General features: G+C 40.2%; 1 protein-coding gene across 2 annotated transcripts in view; it reads left to right on the top strand.

Annotated features, from left to right (window-relative positions):
• Positions 1-4,998: 4,998 nt before the first annotated feature.
• Positions 4,999-16,018, top strand: part of PDE8A (phosphodiesterase 8A) — a 246,475-nt gene continuing 235,455 nt past the window's right edge. For both annotated transcript variants that reach the window (XM_074295300.1, XM_074295299.1), the window contains exon 1: positions 4,999-5,992. In XM_074295300.1, the coding sequence (XP_074151401.1) occupies positions 5,732-5,992 (261 nt within the window). In that variant the 5' untranslated portion in view covers positions 4,999-5,731. The remainder of the gene's footprint in view (positions 5,993-16,018) is intronic.

The raw sequence follows: 16,018 nt of genomic DNA, 5'->3' as shown, positions 1-16,018 counted from the left end.
CTTTCCTACAATGCCCTCTTGAGATAGGCTGTATGAACTATGTTATTCCCACATGGGAGTCAATGATAGGACTTGTCCAAGGTCATATGACTAGTATGTCATTATAAATAGGATTCTATCTCAGACTCCTAAATCCATGGTGTGACACTCCATTGCTGATGGCTATAATGTACTTGAACTTTCTCGCATAATTTCACCACCATTTATATAACATTCTTTATATGTGGTAAAATGTTCCAGGATCCAAAGAACGGATGGATACTAGGAACCTATCTCTGAATGTAGAAGAGAAAACTCTCTTCCTTTTCATTGCTTAACCATCAAAGTGGAAAGACAGGAAAAAGGCAGAAGGCTATAGGTATTCTCAGGTAAAAGATGAGAGGGTGAAGGGGGAAAGAAATGTTGGTTCATCTAATCAGGGCAGCAAAGTACTAAGGGCTGTTTGGAGAGCTGCCCAGATCCCTAAAGCTGTAGGTCACCATTATGCTTTTTGTTGTGAAAAATAAACAAACAACAAAAACAAAAAAAACCCCACTGGTTTCTGCTCAGTTTTAATTGATTTTTTTAAATGTTTTAATTCAGTTGTTTTTTTCAGTCCTGTCCAGCCTTTCATGATCCCATTTTAGAGCTGGATTTCTTGGCAAAGATATCTGAGTAGTTTGTATTTTATAGATGAAGAACTAAGACAGAGTTAAATGATTTGCCCAGAGTCACACAGTCAAATGCCTGAGATTGATTTGAACTCAGGTCTTCCTGTCTCCAGATCCAGCCCTCTATGAACTTTGCTGCCCAGCTCCCCCTGCCTAAATGTTGTACAACAACGTATTTTCACATGCAAAGGATACTATCACTGACCTGTGAGGAAAATGTGTTCTTAGGGTTACTTTCCTAGGGTTGGTGAGGTTGAAAGCTTGGACTGCTTGTGGGAGGAGGCCAGGTTTAACAGACACCTTGGGTTCTAATTGTGACCCTGACCTTTTCCCACATACTTCCTTGGTTTCCTTCCCTGAAAAATGAAAGCTTTGGGCCACTGGGTTCAAACTCCAACATTCCATTAAATAGTTGATAGAATATAGTCTGTCTTCAGGCACCTCTGCCAACCAGAGAGCTGGCCAACATTCTAATGGAAAGGAGTTTTTTAAATCCGTGAAACCCGGCTGGATCATGGGACCAAATCCATGACTTCATTGTTGTGACCCTTCTCTTCTCATTAAGGAAGCTAATCAAACACCCACACATTTATAGCCTGGGAATGACATATCTTAGATTGAATTATAGATGAAAACTTAAAAAAAAAAGTAGGTCCAAGTTACTGCTAAGGTCTTTCTGTATTCTTTGTAGTTAACATTATTACTCTTTTGATAAGTATGTTTTGGTTAACATGAATAGATATCTTTCCCAACTCCATGTTTGGACTTATTTGCAAATTAGTAATAATTTAATTGAATTCTTAAATTAAAAGATTAATTGGAATCCTCCCCCCACCCCAGTTCCAAGACCAGTCTTTTCTGTTTTTTCCCAGTAATTTTCTGTCCAATTCTTTCATCCTTTCCAGCTTCTTAAAAAGAAGAGAATAGCAAAAGGAATGAGGAAACAGATACATTATTATTATTTTCCTAGATGGGTTGTTGTTGGTGGGTCAGGTGAAGTTCTACCCCTTCTTCCACTCCCAGAACATGCCAAATTCAGTCTCACTGCCTCTCCTCCAGCTATTTCCCTCCTCCCTTCTCCCATCTCATTCAAGGATTTTCCTATTTAAGTAGAACCACACCCTGCAAACAGTGAGGGTTTCTTGTATATAATTAAGTCCTTAATTAGGTACTACTGCTAAAAGAGCTAGAGGAATTTAGAGAACAGTAATGTCAATGTGGATTAGGGTACTTAGGAAAGATTTCATTCAGAAAGTGGGACTTGAGCCCCAGAGAGGAAGGAAAGAGGAAAAGAGAAGAAATACCACCAACCCCCACCAAAAAAAAAAAAAAAAAGGAGATTTATCATTAAGTAAAAAAGACAATTTCATAAAGTACAGGAAAAGTGTCATTAGTTACATTTATTTAACAGGGTCATAGGATCATACATTTACAGCCGGCTCGAACCATTTAGTTCAATTCCGTCCTCCTATTTTACAGACTAAGAAACTGAGGCACAGGAAAGTTAGGTATCTTACCCAAGGTCACGAAAATAGAAAAGTGGACAAGCTGCTATTGGAACCTAAGGTTCTCTGGCTACTAATTCAAGTACTTTCTGTACTGTGCTAAAATAATTAACTTAGCGTTAAATATTCCTATTTTTAAAGAAAATCTTTAGCTTAATGATTTCCTGGATATAAAACAGCTCCCAGTTCCTAAAGAGACAGGATGCAAGCAAGCATTGTGAGAAAAGTTTCTCCAGCCAATCTGCTCCCAGCTTTTATCCATTTCTTTGGGAGTTGCAAATAGCTTCCTTTCAGTTCACACTTTCTTGTCAAAAAAATCTACCCATGGAAATTACCATGCCCGAGTGAAATGAACCCCCCCCCCCAATCCAGAATTGTCACGGTTTTCTAGAGAAGAAGATTATTCTCTAAATTTAAAATGACTAACTCTGACGTGACAGGAGCCGGAGGAGGATCTCAGGATAGGACCTGGGGAAACTAAAGAGAGTGATTTGGGCGGGTGGGCTTCCAATTCCCAAGCAGACCATGCTACTCTGGGGTTTTTCAAACCACTGGCCAGTAAGGAGCGGGGGCTCCCTCAGCACAAAAGGCTGGCTGTTCTCTCCCTGTTTGTAAGAGAACAAATTGGGACTGTTGGCAGTGACCCGGAGAATTCGTGCACCGAAGCAAGGCACTGGGGGGAGCGGACCAGGCCGTCTGCTCCCGGTGCTCGGATCTCCGCAGGAGCTGCGGGATAACGTTTTCTTTACCAGGTTTGGAGTAGCCCGGCTGGCGAACGCCCGCCCTTGGCCCTGGGACAGTGAGCGTCCCACAGGCCAGTGAAAAAATCCAGTTGGCGATCGGAACCCAGCCCTGCTGCAGGGCGCGCCCAGCTCCCCCGCTGGAGCCACAGAGGAAAGGGCTCCGGGAAGGGAGCTAGAACAGTTTGCGAAATCCACTTCTCCGGGTCTTCGCAGCAGCTGGGTTGGGAGGAGGGAGCCCAGCGGAATAGAGGGTTCAACTCGGGGACCGCACTAGGAAAAGGTGTGGACTGGAGAAGGGGGAGGGAGGAAGGAACAGGAGGAGGAGGAGGAGACGGAGACTGGACGAGGACCCTGGGGTAAAGCCTGGTCCGCTCGGAGTAGATTTTCTTCCGATGCTATGGAGGCAGGGAGGCTTGGGCCGTGGGGCAGCAGCACTAAGAGTTTTGTTTCAGGGGAGACACAATTTTGGGAGCGTGAGGGATCCTATTCTGGGGGGGGGGGGAATACACAGAAGCTGTGCCTCTGCCGCTTCTCATCATCAACATTTAATTCGACATTTAATGGAACGGTAGGCGGGAAGGAGTCTTAGAGACAAATTACCCCAGACTCTCTTTTCTACATAAAGGGAAACTGAGGCCCCTTTGGAAGTGACTTGCCTAAGGTCATACAACTTCTGGGAGCAGTTCTCCGGTTTTCAAACATTCCGTTCAGTGTTCGGGGAGCGCCCAATGTTGCGGCCCGTCACCTTCTTCCTCTTCCACTGGTCCGGTTCTCTTACTCGCTCCCCCCTCCCCAGGGAGAATGGGAAGGACACCTCCCCGCTGGCCTATAAACGGAACGTTCCCGCGACCCCTGGGTTTATGGTCAGCTGACTCTTAACTGAAGCTGGCCCCGAGGACGGAAATCTAACCCGGGGACGCAGGGAAAGTCTGAGTAAGGTTCAAGAGAGACATCTCAGTGGGTAGAGAGCTGCCAGCCTTGGAGTCCGGAGATCTGGGTTTTCGTCCCAAAGTGTAAAACTAACCAGCGTGACCTTGTACAAATCGCCCAGTCTCCCTGGACCTCAGTTTCCTCTTCTGTAAAAAAGAGGATCTGGGTCGAGATGGTCTCGAAGATCCCAAATCTGGGATACTGCACTTCTCTAGGAGGTGTGGAGTCCTACGGTGGTTCTCACCTCACCCGCTCCCCCTGGCAGGGCTAAAACACGGGGAGGGGCACACAGAAAAAGAAAAGAAAAGAAAAGCCGTTTGGGAGAGACTCTTCAGAGCTCCCAGCCGCGTTTCTTCCCCCCTCCCTCCCCCTGGGCATGCTCAGTAGCTCAGGCAGGTTTGGCTCCAAGTAGGAAGCTCCGGCGCTACACCGGCTGTTTTGCATTGACGCCAGTAAAGGCTGGAGGTCACTTCTTGCGGGTGCTTTGATTGGACGTGCTGCTGTCAAACCCTGGGGGCAGAGACTGGGACGGGGAAACAACCTGGCAGAGATTCACCGGGCATTTCGAGGGGGTGCGGGGCACCATCCCTGCGAAACGGGGCCACCCCTCCACCCTCGGAGGGGAGACGAGGGAAGAAGAGGCAGGAGCAGCATCTCTGCTGCACAACGCAGGCTCTGTGCCCGAGCATTAAGCGTCTCGCCATTTTAATTCATTCCATGCAGAGCCAGGGACTCCAGCAGAATTGCGTGTATGCATCATCTCTGGGACCAGAAACATCGTGGGCCCCGCATGCATTACAGACCTGCCTTCACGCTCGCTGCTGGGCTATCTCCAGCCTTTTGTTCCTGCCCGTCTCCAGCGTTATTACCATTTTCTTAAGACTGAAGCTCTGAACTCTTCTCCCCCCTCTTCCCACCCCTTTCCGTCACACACACACACCCCACCTATTTTATTCTCTTTGCGCGGCAAACATGCACTGAAACGGGATTCCCGTGTTTCTTTTCCTCTACTTCAGGAATTGGTACCGCTGGATGGAATGCTTTGCAGGGTAGACCTGCTTTTCGAAGGGGAAATCTGCCTTCTGGAGCTGCTGCCAAGAGGATAGTGTGTGCATGTCAATAGCCAGTCTCCGCCGCTGCCGCCGCCGCCGCCGCCGCCGCCGCCGCCGCCGCTGTTAGGAGGAAGGAGGAGGTGGAGGAGAAGGAAAGGAGGGAGCATGCATTGGAGGGGAACGTGAGCGCTAGTCTCTAACTGTGAAGGGGGGCGCGATCCAAGGGGGTTTCTCTTCCCCCCACCCCCAGCGAAGAGCAGTAGCGTCTCTTACAGTTAAACTTCGTGGGAAGAAAATTGCCTGTTTAGTCCTAGGGGTGTGGAAGAACAGGGATCTCCGCCCCCCCACCCTACCCCACCCCTTGTCCCAGACCCCGCTCCCAAAATCCTCCTGAAACACTGTGAAATTAAAAAAAAGATACTGCTTCTCGGGATTTTAATATTTAATTCAAGAAAATGGGGAGCGCGCCTTGTGGAGAGCACATTCACTAAGTCCGAGGGGCTTGTTGACCTCTCCCGGGGGGAGGAGGGGAGAAAACCCCTAACCCAAACCCTGCCGGCTGAACGTTTTAGGCAACGATGTGCAGCTCGGCCTGCGCTTCATTTCCCCACAGCCCCCCCTCCGGGTTCCCATTAAAGTTCCAAGAAGCCCCCGCTCGCAGAAGAAGTCGAAAAGGGCTATGTTTCCTTGCTCGCTGAGGTTAACTCATAATGACACAGCCCTCGAGTCCAGCGGATGACAAAGAAGGACTAGCTAGACAGACCCTTGAGAAGCTGAGAATTCCGAGACCAAATCCAGCCGATCGAAGGAAAAGTCAGTTTAGAAAATCGCGTCCGAAGTGACTTGAAAGCATGGGCTGCGCTCCAAGCATCCACATTTCTGACAGCAGGGTGGTGTACCACACTGGCAAAGAGTCCGAGGACTCTCCCCCCCCCAACCAGAGCAATCTCACCACCATGTCTCAGCAGCTGCAAAACAGCAACCCTATGCCCGGATTATTCATCAAATCCCCTAACACGTCCACTTACAAAGTGAGGACTAATGTGTCCAAGAAAGACAAGAAAGAGAACAGCATGGAAGCGGAGACCCAGAGCGGCAGATCCAGTAGTAAGGTAAAAAATAAAAAAATAAAAAAAATTACCAGACAGAAAAGTTATTTTCTTTCGAAGGATTTTTCTTTCTTCTTTTTTTTCCCTCCCTTTTTCTTTTCTGTAGCTTGTTTCATGGGGAGGGAGTATGTGTGACATTTTATATCAGCTCCGTGTATCGTTTTTCGGGTTCACTGACACTTTCTGAAGTGAAACTTTAGCTTTTTTTTCTGAGAACTCTCCTCCCTCAAAAATGAAGTGTGGAGCCTGGGGAATGAAAGTGGGGAAACATTCAAAGTTTCCCTCTTATACTTAGCCTTGACTTTGCCTTTAATTAAGAAGTGGTCTTGATTGTACCCAGGACAAACCACAGTGCAGGAGTTTCTATAGTTTGTACTGCAGATAGGTATCTTTTTCCTGAATAGTTTTTCATTTGCTTTCTTCGTGAATCTCAAAAGTCGTTTTGGCACAGAAAAGATGGTTGGCCCCTGTCGATGGAACCCACTTTTCTCAATACAGTGTCTGATACAAATTCCTGAGAGTCGAGATCGAAAAATACCTTGGAAATGTCCAGTGATTAAACACAGTGATACAAATGGAGCGTGACCCAGAACTATCTTTCGTACACTTTTAATTGTCTTTCGATGAACTGGCGTTTTAGAAGGCTGGGGTGCGGTGGGGGGGGGGGAAGGAGGGGTCAGGGTACGGATTGCGCCTATAGGTAAAGCGAACTGTCTGCCCTCCATTCTGGAAAACTATTATAAACTGTGTTCACTTTTGTTTTTGTGGTTCCTCTGTTATCATCATAACTCTCTGGGGGGCTGGGGAGGGGTGTTTGGCCTTGTGCAGTTGGGTGTGTAAAGCGGTGTAATACTTTATTTTTCCCTGGTTCCCTCACTCAGGCAACTGAAGTATTCCCATTTTCTATAGGAATATCAGGTGTTCAGTTTCCTGGCAACCTCAGCTCCGTTTCCTTGTGTCTACTTAAGATTCGGATGTATCTGTATAAATACTGCCTTAAACTATATATCTAAGCAGAAAAAAAAAAATAGGAATAGAAAATAGAAAATACGTCATTTCATGGCACCCAGCAGAGCAAAGTTAACAGATGGGGAGAAACTTTAACTTTGAAATCACAGGACTGAAGCTCTCTGCCTCTTATTTGCAGCTAGTTTAGCTCAAGTTTTGCAGAATTTTCTGGGCTTTTCCCCCTTTGTTTTGATTGCTATTTGGAAAGCAAGGGAAGAGAAAAATAAGGGAAAAGGTCTTTTAGCTGAGATAGGAGGCTTCACACAATTCTTTACGATTTGCCCAAACTGTCCTAAAAAATGAAGGCAAAAATTTTGCTTAGCCTCAGACCCATAATTTGAAACCATCACAACTTTAAAAAAAAATGACATTTGCAAAATCGCCTTGGTTTTCTTTGCTCAGTGAGGACTAAAGGCCATCCAAGTTTGATATTTATGGCTATGCTCCATTTTCTGTCCTATGCCACAACAACCACGGTAAATACTCTTTCCTTATGAAAGTGAGAAGTCTTTTTTTTTTAAAGGTTGCATAATACAGTTGAAGGGGTTTCTTCCCTCTAAATGAAAATCTCATCTCTTACTGGTTTCAAATCTAAAAAGTTTGATTCTGTCCTTTCCAAAAGAGTCTGGGAAAACTGTACCAATTTCAAAATGGAGAATAAGATAGAAACTGCTTTTCTATCAAGGATGATTCATTTTTGCCAAGAGTAGCATCTATATATGTATATACGTATATGGGCTAAAGTACATCTTTGATAGAAATATTTTAAGATCATTGGTCAGGTTGGCAATATTCATTAGTTAATAGCGTCAGTTAGACAGGAGTTGAAAGACTTCTGTCATCTAAACTTTGACCAAAAGTGATTTTGGCCTGACAGATTGTTGAACTTTCAGGTCAGAAAAGACATTTTGAAAAAAAAAAAAAAAGGTAAAACTCAAGTTTTAAATGTTCATATGGTCATGGGTTTATAGGCTGACATGTTTAGACCATCCCCTACCAAGAGTTTAGAATGTAAGCTCTTGGAGGGTAAGGGCTATTTCCTTTTTCAATTTTGTCTCACCAATATTTATAATACAATTTAATAAATGTTTGTTGAATTGAATTAGAAAGATCCCAAGTAATATCCCATTAGACTATGAGCTATTTCTGGATGGGAATTATGTCTTACTTTTTTTTTTTTTTTTTTTGTGGCTGGTCAGTCTTTAGTACAGACTTGTGTGTATTGTACTTATTCAGTATAGTACTTTGGTTGATTCCTTGACTTGCTGATAGCTATTAATTCTGGAACTAGTATAAGAACAAATTTTCAGGGTCCCTTAATTCTAGACTTAGGGAGAGATAGTCATTAATTCTGGAACTGATATAAAAACAAATTTTTAGGGTCCCCTAACTCTAGAATTATGGAGAGTGGATTTGGTTTTAGGGAAACCTCTCCCTTAATCCAGGTCGGGGCTTCACCTCATATTACTATTGCTTTGATTTTTCTTTTCTGAGAGGTGTTATAGAAGCAAAAAGGGAAATCTTCTCAGTGAAACTTCCACTTAGGGATTCAGGAATTTCTTCCTCTTGAACACAGGTTTCCTCTAAGATTGCAACAGTCCATCTGAAGGTTATTGTTTAGTCACTTATGCTCAGAGAAAGAAATTCAAAGCAGAGGAGAGAAGCCAGAGATTCAGATTGATAGCTTAGCCTTGCATTATCAACAAGTGTCCAGGTTAACCTCTCTATGCTTTAGATGTTAGTCTTATTAGACAAGTTGTATAAGAGGCAATTGTCTTCACAGAAAGAATTTCCTTGCCAAGGATGTTTCTATACCAGTAAAAACATAGGTTCATTTCTATCTTTAAGGTTCAGTGCTCTCATTTTTTTTTAAGATAGTATTTTTTAAGAATCTAGGATTAATGTAAACATTCAGAAGAGACAGTTATTAGAAACGTTTATGGCATTTAACAAAATAATTATATGTGACTATCTTGTTTAGATAGGTTTTTTTTTTCTTTCAATAGTATTTTAACTGAAAAACTTTCTTTTAATGAATTTAAAAGTACCTAATTCTATGCAGCAGGGGTTTGGATCAAACCTTCTACATGTATAGAGGTGTGCAATAAGGCTGGAAAGATAAGGTGGCACCAACTTGTGAAAGACCTTGAAAAGGGAATTAGAATCTTACTTGGAAGATATTAGGAAGCTTTTAGAAAAGGGAAATGCCCAGAACTATGCATACTGATTATGAAGGAAGTGAATTGAAGGTTGTAGAGAATGAAAGATTTGTCTAATGGAGACTATTGCAAAAGTCCAGGAGGATGGTAATGAAGGCCTTTGTTAAGGTAGTGATTGTGGGACTACAGAGAAGGGCCAATATGAGAGAGCTTGCTAAATGAAAATTGATAGAAGCTGACAAGTGATTGAATATGGGAGGTAAGAGACAGGGAAGAGTCAGAAAGAGCAATAAGATTTTAAACATGAGAGAAATAGTAAATAATGATTCCAGTAACAGAAATCATGAAGAAGAAATGAGTTAGGGAGGAAGATCATAAGCTCTTTTTTGGGTCTGGTAAATTTGAAATGTCTCTGGTGGAATGCTTAGGTACTATGTACTAGTAGATAGTCTGATATGTCAGTCTATCGCTTGGAAGAAAAGTCAAGGCTGGATTTACAGGATCAGAAAATTTAGAAATAGAAGGATATTTAGGACAGCCCTCATTGTACAAATGAGGAAACTGAAACCCAGAGAGCTTAAGTGACTTAAGATCACACAGATAGAAAACCACACAGGAAGGTTTTCTGAACTTCAAATCTAGTGGGGGGGTTTGCCCTATGCCACATTCCCAGTGCAGGAGAATTTTATTTAACTTAACATTCTATTATGACAAGTTATCTTATATGCATGATCTCATGAAATCTTCACAAACATATATTGTTTATTTCATAAAACTGGGGCTTTGAAAGGTAGAGTGACTTATTTTGAAGTAATACAACCAGGAAGTGATAGACCTGGGACCCAGAGGCCCTGCCTCCAAATTCTCTCTATATTTTTTTCTACCACATTGGAATTCTTTGAAAGAAATTTAAAAATTGTCTATATTTATTTAATTAAATATTTTCCAATTACATGTAAAACATTTTAACACTAATTTAAAAATAATGTGTTTCAAATTCTCTTCTTTCTCTTCTTCCCCTTCTTCCCCTTCTTTGAGAGAGCAAACAATTTGATATCATTTATACAAGTGAAGTCATGCAAAACATATTTCTACATAAGCCATGTTAGGGAAGAAAAGACAAAGTAAAATGATAAAAACAAAATGCAAAAATGTGTGCTGCTTCCTTCATTCCAAGTTCACCAATTCTCTCTCTGAAGTTAGATAGCATCTTTATTATAAGTCGGCTGGAATTGTCTTGGATCATTGTTTTGATCTGAGTAATTCAGCCTTTCACAGTTGCTCATTCTTACAATATTATAATATTACTGTTACTATGTACGATGTTCTCCTGATTCTTCTCACTTTATTTTGCATGAGTTCATTATCAGGCTTTCTAGCTTTTTCTAAAATCATTCTGCTCATCATTTCTTAGAGAACAATTGTATTCTACCATAACCATATGCCACAACTTGTTTAACCTTTCTCCAATTGTGGGCATCCCCTCAATTTCCAATTCTTTGCCACCAAAAAACAAAGAATTGCTGTAAATATTTTTGTACAAGTAGGTCCTTTCCATTCTTTGATCTTTGATCTTCTTTGATCACTTTGTGATACAAACTTGGTAGTGGTATTGCTGGGTCAAAGGGTATGTACAATTTTATAGCCCATTGGACCCTGTCCTCCAGAATGGTTGGATTAGTTCACAATTCCATTAGCAGTGAATTAGTGGTCCAATTTTTCCATATCCCCTCCAACATTTGTCTTGTGTGTGTGTGTGTGTGTGTGTGTGTGCGTGCGTGTGTGATGTAGCCAATCTGACATGTATGAGGTGGTGTCTTAAGAGTTGCTTTAATTTGCATTTCTCTAACCAGTAGTGATTTAGAGCTTTTTTTTTTATTTATGATTTTTTTCTTCTTCTGAAAACTGTTTATATCTCCCGACCATTTATTAATTGAGATATGGCTCTTATTTTTTTATAATTTTGGCTCAGTTCCATAGATATTCAAGAAATGAGGAATTTATAAAAAACTTGCTTACAGTTTCCTGTTTTCTTCTAATTTAGCTGTATTAGTTTGTACAAAACCCTTTTAATTTCAGGTAATCAAAATGATCTATTTTACTTCCTATAATCCTCTTGTTTGGCCCTAAACCTTTCCCTCACCTATAGTCCTGACAAGTATATTTTTCTCTATGCTTTCTAATTTAATTATTATATTACCTTGTACATCTAAATCATTTAGCCATTTTGACCTTACGTTGATATATGCTATAAAGTGCTGGTCTGTGTGTAGTTTTCTGCCAAACTGCTTTCTAGTTTTCTTAGAAATTTTTGCCAAATGGGAATTTCTTAACCCCCAAAGCTCAATTCTTTAGACTTATCAACATTAGAGTATTATGGTCACTTACTACTTAATATATTCCATTGATCTACTACTTTATTTCTTAGCTGATTATTTTAATGATTCCCACTTTGTCATAGAGTTTGAAATCTGGAACTGCTAGGGTACCTTTCTCAATGTTTTTTTTTTTTTAATTGATTACCTTGATATTCTTGCCTCTTTGTTTTTTTTTAAGATGAATTTTATTTTATTTTCTAACTATATATAAAAATTGCTTGACAGTTTGATTGGTATGTTACTGAATAAGTAAAGTTAATTGAGGTAGAATTGTCATCTTTAGTATATCAGTTCATCCTACCTATGAACAATTAATATTTCTTCAATTGTTCAGCTCGTCTTCATTTGTGCGAAAAATGTTTTTTAAAATAATTGTTCATATAATCCCTTGTTTAGTCTTGGTAGATAGATTCTCCAGTACTTTAAATTGTCTGCAGTTATTTTAAATGGAAATTTTCTTTCTATTTCTTGCTGCAGAGTTTTATTGGTAATATATAGAAATGCTGATAATGTGTGTGGGTTTATTTTATATCCTTCAACTTTGCTGAAATTGTTAATTGTTTACCTTGGCACTCTTACCTTAAGCATTCAGGCAAAAGAGTAGTTGAGGTCAGCTGAGTGAATATGCTTGCCAAAGGAAAGAGAAAAAGAGCACAGGTCCAAAGATAGGACCTTTGCAGGCTCCCACTTTAAGGAGACAGTACAATAGGGAGAATGGTAAAAGCTCTAGGATTAGGTGGGGTTTCTGAAGCTTGAGAAAAGTATCCAAGAGGAGAATTAGATCAATAAATAGTATTAGAGTCTTTAAAGAAACCAATGAATATAACTAAAGGATTTAGTGATAAAGAAATTGTTGGTAAGCTTTGAGAGACTACATTTAGTAGAATGGAAAGGAACAGAAAGCTCATCACAGGGAACTGAAGAAAATGTATATGATGAGGAAGTGAAGGCATTGGGTGTAGACCAGTTTTTCATGAAGTATGGCTGGGAAGGGGAAGAGAATGAGAGAAGAGGCAGCTGGATGGAGAGAAGGGTTAAGAGAAGGCTTTTTTTGTTTTGTTTTGTTTTGTTTTGTTTTTTGAGGATAGTGGGAATAATTAAGGAGACCTGAGCATATTTAGAAAACAGATGGAAAGGAGCCAGTAAAAAAGAAAGAATGGAAGAAAAGAGTTTGGGGGTAGTGTAGGAAGGAAGGAGAAGGCTATATTAAAAGCATAGTTAGAGAGATTAACCTCATGGAGAATCATAGAATCATGGATTTAGAACTGGAAGGAATCTTATTGGCATTTTATTCCCTTCTTTTAATAAGCGAGTAAATGGAGACTCAGAGAAGTTAAATGGGAAAGTAAAGGAATAAGCATTTATTAAGTTTCTACTATGTGCCAGGCATTGTACTAAGGGCTTTCCAAATATTACTTCATTTGATCTTTGAAGCAATCCTTTGAGGTAGGTGCTACTCTCATGCCCATTTTACAGTTGGGCAAATTGAGTCAGGGAGATATTAAGTAACTTTTCAAGGGCCACAAAGCTAGCAAATACTGAGGCTGGAACTCAATTTTCCCTGACCTTAGGTTCATCACTCTCCTATACCACTTAGCTGCTCTAAGGTCATCCAGATAATTGATGTCAGATCCTAGAGTAGAGATACCTCTCTTCAGGCTCTGTAAAGCATGAGATTAAGGTATCTTCTCTAAGTATGGAAAGGTTCAAAAAGAGAGAAAATAGTTAGCTTGTTATTCTGATTAATTGAATGCTAAATAGATTTTCAATATAAGTAAAAATTATAATACATTTAAACATCAGAATCTGATTTAACATCATTAAATCTTGATGATTCAGAAGGCAGATGTTTTAGTAATTTCAGATCATTATTATGAACTTTAACTCATTGTTTAAAAAAAACAACACAAAAAACCCCAAACCAGTCATATGTACATTTTTGATTTTAACAATATTGAGAATTCTCTCAAATTTTAGAAAGGGAATTGATTGCCTATACTTTTTTTTTAATATATAAAGTTTAGCTTTAAGACTAATTCTTTCTCTTCTATCCTTTCTGTAGATCCTGGCTGTATTTTTTTTTTTTTTTTTGCTTCTAATATGCCAAGTTTAATAAAAACTTGTATTTATAGAGAGCTTTAAGATTTACAAAGCTTTTTATGTATATTATTTGATCACATAATTTGATTATGTATTTGATTCTCAAAACAATGCTGTGAGATTGGTGCTAATGTGAATCCCAAGCTTCAAAGAAATTAAGGGTCTTGTCTAGGGTTCAAACAATTAATAAGTATCTGAGCTAAGATTTGAACCTATCTTCTTGAATTCAAATCCAAGGCCCTTGACTCTATAGTAATATGCATTATGAACATGATTTCACTCAATTATTTATTCATTGATCACATTTATAAATCATTTTTAGGCTTAAGACACTGTGCTAGGCACTCTGGGAAAATAGGAGTATAGGAGAGAGTCCTTGCCCTCATGAAACTTACAGTCTGGTTGGAGTGAGAAGATATATATACATAAAGTTAAATGATGGTATGTCAATACTAGCAGTGGCAACAGAGAGCATATGATTTGCATTGATTTCCTGTCACTGACTAACTTTTAGGGGCCATACTATGTCTAGAATTCTTGGATGATGTTTGGATGATGGATACCCATCTGGTTTGACACTTCTTGACTCCTGGTCCATGTTCTCTTCATTTATGATGTCAATATCCTCCTCTTCACTGCCCTCCCATCTCTCTATTTCTGTCCAGGAAAAGAAATAATTTTGAGGGGTAAAGTGCCTTGCTCTTGGAGTCAGAGATGGAGTTCAAATGCTGGTTCACTACTTGGGGCAGGTCACCTTACTTTGCTGAATTTTTATCTATTAAAAAGAAAGGTTTGGACTAGAAGATCACTAAAGTTCTTATCCAGAGCTGACTCCTTTTGATTAAGTGACAACTGAGGTGACCTGATAGTGATTATATAGTGAGTTAAAATGAGAAGGAGATCACTCTGGGCTGGATTTTAAGGCAGGCCACATGGAGGCCTTGAGGAGTCAGATTTGGGAGTGCAGAATGCTATGAGCAGACAATATAAATGACCCCTGAGACACTGAGTAGGTTAGTCCACCTGAAAGTGTTAGTTTTGTATTAGCTATAATGCTAAGTAAGGTTAGAAAGACAGCTTGGAACTAGACTAAAGAAGTTGGAATGTGAAGAGTTTGGACTTTATCCTGTTGGATCTTCTGGCTTAAAGACACAGGAATCAGATCTGTCCCAGGCTGGATTTCATTCTATACTTGTCATTATTGTTCTGATCACTATTGCTGCAGACCAAGAACAATTTTCACTAAATTAGGATGTCTTTTGGATAGAGCCTCTACAGTTTAAAGACTAGGGATGAAGAGCTAAGAATGAGCTAATTTGCATTTCAGAGATAAGTAAATAACTGCCTAAAAGCTGTACAACCCTAGAGACAGTTTATTAATTCAGGTATTTTCTTTTTCTTCCCTTCCTCCCTTCCTTCCTTCCTTCCTTCCTTCCTTCCTTCCTTCCTTCCTTCCTTCCTTCCTTCCTTCCTTCCTTCCTTCCTTCCTTCCTTCCTTCCTTCCTTCCTTCCTTCCTTCCTTCCTTCCTTCCTTCCTTCCTTCCTTCCTTCCTTCCTTCCTTCTTTCCTTCCTTCCACTTTTTCTCCTCCTCTTCTCTGTCCTCCTTCTTTCTTTTTTTCTCCTCCCCTCTTCCTTCTCCTACTGCTCCTCATTCTCTTCCTGTTCCTCCTTCTTTCTCCTCTCTTTTTGCCCAAGTCCCTCTCTCTTTCTGTTTGCTTTGCCCTATCTTCTTTTTTTCTCACTCTCTACATGCCTTTCCTTTTTCTCCCTCCCATCCTTTCTTTTTTATTTATTCCTTTTTCTTAACTGGCCATCAAATAAAAACAAATCATATTATGTAGGTATTTATTTTTGAATAATAAAGTTTTATGCTCCTTGTTTGAAATTTATTTAAGCAGCTGAACACATTTTAGTCTTAATGAAAAGGGAAAAAATACCTATGAAGGTAGTTTTGGAATATGATTCTTGATTTTTTTCTCTGTGGGTCATTGGAAGAATGCTAAGCAGTGGTCACCTAGGCTTTGTGTAGACAGTTTGTGACTGTCACCAGCAGAATGAGGTTCCTCATGGCTTTGAGGCTTAATGGAAAAATAACTGAATTTGGAGTCTGAAGAATGGGTTTGAATCTCAGTTTAACTACAATCAATCTATATTATCTTATATAAAACTAAACAAACCAAAACAAACAAAATAACAAACCTATTACCTTTTGGAGCCTCAGTTTCCTCATTTGTAAAACAAGGAAGTAAGACAACCTCATGGTCTAAGATCTTGCCACTTTCTTTGTAAGGTGGACCATCTTGGCTAATAACTTCTCTTTCTTCTGGTCCCCACATAAAGGCAGAGATCAACTATTCCAATAGGAATTGGTCCTTCCCTTCTC

The sequence above is a fragment of the Sminthopsis crassicaudata genome, chromosome 2 (assembly GCF_048593235.1).
Source record: "Sminthopsis crassicaudata isolate SCR6 chromosome 2, ASM4859323v1, whole genome shotgun sequence".
Classification (NCBI taxonomy): Eukaryota; Metazoa; Chordata; class Mammalia; order Dasyuromorphia; family Dasyuridae; genus Sminthopsis; species Sminthopsis crassicaudata.
The sequence above is the reverse complement of the archived record's forward strand: the minus strand, read 5'-3'. Positions and strand labels throughout refer to the sequence as shown.